This window comes from Mus pahari, chromosome 18, assembly GCF_900095145.1.
Source record: "Mus pahari chromosome 18, PAHARI_EIJ_v1.1, whole genome shotgun sequence".
In the NCBI taxonomy this organism is placed as follows: Eukaryota; Metazoa; Chordata; class Mammalia; order Rodentia; family Muridae; genus Mus; species Mus pahari.
Window position 1 is genome coordinate 5,556,096 of NC_034607.1, and position 5,988 is coordinate 5,562,083.

Sequence of the window (5,988 nt, forward strand, 5' to 3'; positions counted from 1 at the left end):
AAGGACATGGAGCGTTCTTCTGAGACACACAATTTTTTTTGACATCAGGAATGGTTTCTGACTGTAAACAAAGCTTTTTAGTACAATGTTTAGATGAAGATGGGGATGGAGTATGTTTCATATATGTTGTAAGGAGAGGATGAACAGAAACCCAGGAGTTGGTAATCAGAAGTAGAAACCACCTATCATATCTTCATTTACTGTGATTTGAGGTAGGTGCCACAGTCAATTAATAAGAATAGGCCTGAGAAAAGTGAATTGAAGTATATAAAAGGATACCAGATACTCAAAACATTTTTCCATTCTTTGTATTGTAATTAATTAATTGTTTGAAGGCTATTGAAGTTTACACAGACTCAAGCACCCCTCTCAGAAAACAGATGTGTTTTGTGTTAATGACTTATTTCATAGTAAATTAGAATTTGCTTATTACTGTCCTACTTAGGTTATACTGTACATTGTAACCTAGTCAAGTGATCTTACAGTCTCTACTGTATTGAGCTAAAGTATCACTTCGATGTATAAATGTTACTAGGTGAGTGATGTAAGGAAGTTAGGGGTGAGCCTTCTGATAATCTTTTCCTGAGGAATGTATAAAAGTTGTGCATGATGTTATAGAATTTTATAAGTAGTCACCATATAGTAACGAAGATGAATACTTCCTGAAAGTTTCTATGTACAGACACTGCAGGGTTTCAGAAACACTTTCTAACAAGGTGTGGCATCCTTAAAAGATCAGATAAGGCACTGAACCCACCAACGATCCTTTCTGACCTTTTGACACCAGGGGAAAACTGTGTGTTTTTTTCCCATTGTACTATTCATAAAACAGAGAGCTCTTTAGAATGGGGTCTACCCTATGTGAGGTATCATACTAAGGCAAGGCAATAAGATTTCAAGGTCTTCTCATATCATACATCATCTCTTACATATCTACAGTTGCCAAAAGAACACACCTTGTGGTATGAACCTTCACATTCTTACAAGTGCTTACTGCACATATGACTTTAATAACACTAAGGGACTATTTATAATATAGAGCTGATTATTGGTAAGAAATCAATTCAAAAACTCAACTAGAACGTTGGGGAGGATATGCAATGTTTACAAAGAATTAGTGAGTTTAAAATTAGGTCAAGAAAATGAAATGTAAGAGATGAGAGGTAGATGGGATCCATACATCACAGTGTTCTGACACTTGTGTCTCAAGAATCTTGATACTTTTTCCCAGCAAATTAATCTTATTACACAAATTGAAAGGAAAATATAACATTCTGTGTCTCAAGCTTAGTTTCTGGAAATTTAACTTATAAAGGCAAGACCACATTCTCAAGACCAATTAGAGAGATACCCATACAAATACAGAAACTACTAATAAAAAACAAGGTTCTTAAAATAGCCATTTCTGTGTTGGCTTTTAGAGGGCATTGTTTATTTGGAGTTTTGTTTTGTTTTGTCTTAATTTAATATAGTACAGTAGACTGTATAAGATAAAATGCATCACAACAGAATTGGCAGCATTTCAGCTAATTTTTACAAGAACGGAGTCCACTGAGAGGTCATAGTTGCCAGAGCTTTAACTTAGTCCTTATATCTTTTCTTTTTTTTTTTTTTTTTTTTTTTTTTTTTTTTTCAAGTTTTTTTTCAGCTCTCTGGCTGTTCTGTTACCCATCTCTCTCTCTCTCGTCCTGGTACTCACTTTGTAGACCAGGCTAGCCTCGAACTCAGAAATCCACCTGCCTCTGCCTCCCAAGTGCTGGGATTAAAGGCGTGCACCACCACCGCCCGGCTAGTCCTTATATCTTTAGAATTTCTTCCTGAATAGGTGCATATCTAATCTTATAAATCCAATAAGCTATTATATACAACTATATAACCCTAGAATAGAATATTGTGGATGCTTTTTGATTGTTTGTTTGTTTTCCATTATCCCCAATAAAAAATAATCTTCTGATCAATTACTGAATAGGAACAAAGATAATGGATTATGGTGTGAAAGTCCTCAAATTAGAGTGTACACAAACATAAATCTAAAGTGGCTTGGGTAGACATACACACATGTTCATGTCCTATGTAACTGATAAGAATTCAGTACCTGATCAACATAAGTGATTTGGGAAATTAACTTAATTCTCACTGCAGTACCCTCATGGGGAATATGTGTTTTCTTTCCCTCAGCCCCTTTTGTAAATGACCAAATGGAGAAGCATTGTGTGCACAAATGCTGTTATCCTGCATGGTTGTTTATACTAACATTTTAACTCATACAAAATCCCCCCTTGCTCTACTCTTTTGTGCTTCTCTGTGTCTATGTTTGTGCATGAATATACAGGCACACGTGCATGTGTCAATCATATAGGTACATGTCATTTATGTGTTCATGAACATGTATAGCATGTTTATAACAACTTGGAAACACTGAAGCCCACATTTGACTTGTGGATCAAGCATGATCTGGTCTACTCACATACAATATAGCATAGCCTGTAATATTTTATTATGTGAAGAGAATAGAGGGAGGACCTGACAGGCTGTTGATATCTCCTATTCTGCCCTTCTCAGAAAAATAAATATGGTGCATTCATATTTTTGGTAGGAAAACTCAAACTTCAGCAAAGACATATACACCCTCCACAATAAATAAATAAATAAATAAAGAAAGAAAGAAAGAAATAGATAAATTAACGAATAAATGAATAAATAACAAATAAACACATAAACACATAAAACATAAACACCTAAACACTTAAACACATAAATACATAAGTACATAAGTACATAAATACATAAATACATGAATACATAAATAAATACATAAATACATAAATAATACATAAATACATAAATAATCACCTCATTTGAAGGGAAAAGTTATCAGACTGAGAGAAAAATAAGTCATCTCCATCTTCAAAATGTGAGGTACACGCGACTCAACTTTAGAGGATATAATGGGCAAGGACAGGCAGAATACCTGAGGGGGAGAGTAAGCTAGACACTAGAACTTCTTATTTCAAGAGAACTTATGGATTGGTAAAGATGGTAAACATAATGATAAGAACATTGACATCCATACTCATGTTCATACTCAGTCTCTGTATAAAGCTACACTGAAAGAAATGAGTAGACACCACCAAAGTGCTAAATGTTATTTTAGCAGTTATAGTGTGAAAAGCATAGAGTGTAACTATAGGCAGAAGAGATGGATGATATCCAGAAAACAGACAGGGCTGTGCTGGGAATGACCAGTTTTTCACGTAGGCAATCGAGCAAGCACAAAGCAGCTGCACTGCAAGAAAACAAGCAAAGAGAAATGAAGTATAGGTACATGACGTGTATAGAAATACAGGTAATTTGATGGAATAGCAGTGTAAAGTCTGTTAAGATAGAAGGTTATGAAGAAGTTCCTACCAAGCCAGGCACCATAGACTTCTCCTAGATTTCCAGCATTCAAAAGATTGAAGCAGGGAAATTATGAATTTGAGACTAGCCTGGACTACATGCCAAGGCCAATCTCTTTGACTCTTTTTTATCTTTATTTAACTTAATAGCCTGATTCATAGAATATCAGGAATAATATTAATAAAACAGAAATTTAATGTTCAGGCAATGATACTCTCACTAAGGAAATATGATAAGAACTATTATGTTGCATAATTCAGCTGCCATGTTGAGGTTTGTGGTATGAAGTGCATGCTACAGTTGTGTTTGGTTGAACCTGCATCTCTCCAATGTCTCAGCTTATTCACTTAAGAAGCTTCTCTTACCACCTTATTACTTCCCAGACATCAAGATGTGCCTTACCTTTAATTATATGCATTACAGAAATTATTTATTTATTGAATTGTTATTTTATTTTACTTACCTTTCATAAAAATATGAGTCTCACTTGAGGAAATAATAATTTTAATGCCTGGATCAAAATTCTAGCGAGAGCAGTAACAGAGTAATTTGGACCCAAAACACACAGAGAATGGTTGAAGAGACTTTATCTGAGGTAACAGGAAAGCACAGAGATGAGTGGTTAGATCAGCTTTTCTGAGTCACATTGAGAACTAGTTAATGAGAAAAATGGGTAAAAAACAGAGCTGCAATTAATACTGCTTTTCTTATTTTATGATAGCTTACTCAACACATGTAGCTGAACTCAGACACATGGTAAGTCTACTGCCTGAGCTTCATCAGTGCTGAGACTACAAGTATACACCATCTTCTGTAAATCCTGGTACACTTTGCACAATGCTCAGTACATCTTGGAAAATCACCTTATGTAAACAGAGAAAGTATAAGATATGAAAATCGGTGAGGATGAGTCACTATTTCGAAGGTTTGATATTTTTTCTTTGACTTCAGAGAAGGAATCTGTCTCTGATGTAATTGATGCTCTTACAGTAATAAAAGGATAGATTTCTCTCATTTGCAAAAACGATTCTAATGATTAGCTGTCCTTTCTTTCAGGAGATGAATATCAACTGCTCTCTGTGGCAGGAGAACAAGTTGTCTGTCAAACACTTTGCATTTGCCAAGTTCTCTGAGGTTCCTGAAGAATGCTTTCTCCTGTTCATGCTCATCCTCCTCATGTTCTTAGTATCACTGACAGGAAATGCACTCATAGCCCTTGCCATCTGCACCAGTTCAGCCCTACACACTCCCATGTACTTCTTTCTTGCCAACTTGTCTTTCCTGGAAATTGGCTACACTTGTTCTGTCATACCAAAGATGTTGCAGAACCTTGTAAGTGAGGTCCGAGGGATCTCTCGGGAAGGATGTGCCACACAGATGTTTTTCTTCATATTCTTTGGTATAACTGAGTGCTGCCTATTGGCAGCCATGGCCTTTGATCGCTACATTGCCATATGCTCCCCACTCCACTATGCAACCCGAATGAATCGTGGGGTATGTGCCCATTTGGCAATAGTTTCATGGGGAATGGGATGTATAGTAGGGTTGGGACAGACCAATTTTATTTTCTCCTTGAACTTCTGTGGACCCTGTGAGATAGACCACTTCTTCTGTGACCTTCCACCTGTCCTGGCACTTGCCTGTGGTGATACATCCCAAAATGAGGCTGCGATCTTTGTGGCAGTAGTTCTCTGCATATCTAGCCCATTTCTGTTGATCATTTATTCCTATGTCAGAATTCTGGCTGCAGTGCTGGTGATGCCTTCACCTGAGGGGCGCCATAAAGCTCTCTCCACCTGTTCCTCCCATCTACTTGTTGTCACACTGTTCTATGGCTCAGCATCTATTACCTACTTGAGGCCCAAGTCTAGCCACTTACCAGGAATGGACAAACTCTTGGCCCTTTTCTACACAGCAGTGACATCCATGATGAACCCCATCATCTATAGCTTAAGGAACAAGGAAGTAAAGGCAGCATTGAGAAAAACTCTGAGTCTGAAGAAACCTCTGGCAATAAATAGGTAACAGAACCTTGCAGACCTGGTAGCTAATGAGAACATGCAATGCGGCAGATAGACAAATAAAAACTGCTACATTCTTCTGTCATCCTTATGTTGAGTCTCATTGTAATTTTGAAGTTACCTCTGTCTTCAGCTGTATTTTCTAACTGCTAATTATAAAATGAAATAAAATAGTAATGATTCCATGTAAAGAGTACTGTGTGAGAGATTTTCCATTATTTTTCATTCTCAGATGTCAATCTAAATGCCAAGTTATAACTCAGAAGTCTTGCAAATTCAGTTGTTGGTGTCCCTATGCTTTCTGCTCTTTATTCAAACATATCTTATACGACTCTTTATTCCATAGTAACTGTATAATGTATCTTATTTTAGTAATATTTATATTTTTATTAAATAACAGCACATTCCACAACTCTCTGAATTCTTTTGTGACCTATGTAATCCAAAAAAATGTATAAATGTTAGAATACACTGAACTGTTCAGATTTGACATGATTTGTTTTAAAATTTTAAATATACCACAAGAAATATTTTCAAGAGTTTCTATGGCAATTTTTCAGACTTTTCA

At 36.1% G+C, this 5,988-nt stretch overlaps 1 protein-coding gene across 2 annotated transcripts; it reads left to right on the plus strand.

Moving 5' to 3' along the window:
* The first annotated feature begins 4,431 nt into the window (after positions 1-4,431).
* LOC110335885 (olfactory receptor 10C1-like) lies at positions 4,432-5,424 on the plus strand. 2 transcript variants are annotated; one of them, XM_029531495.1, is made up of 2 exons: positions 4,459-4,790; positions 5,223-5,424. In XM_029531495.1, exons 1-2 carry the CDS (start codon positions 4,459-4,461, stop codon positions 5,422-5,424), a joined length of 534 nt encoding a protein of 177 aa, XP_029387355.1. The 2 variants fall into 2 exon arrangements, with proteins under 2 accessions (XP_021073967.1, XP_029387355.1); XM_021218308.1 differs by having other exon boundaries at positions 4,432-5,424.
* Positions 5,425-5,988: the final 564 nt, after the last annotated feature.

Coding starts and splice junctions, on each gene's coding strand:
- LOC110335885 (XM_021218308.1), top strand. CDS start 4,432: ATGATTAGCTGTCCTTTCTTTCAGGAGATGAATATCAACTGCTCTCTG.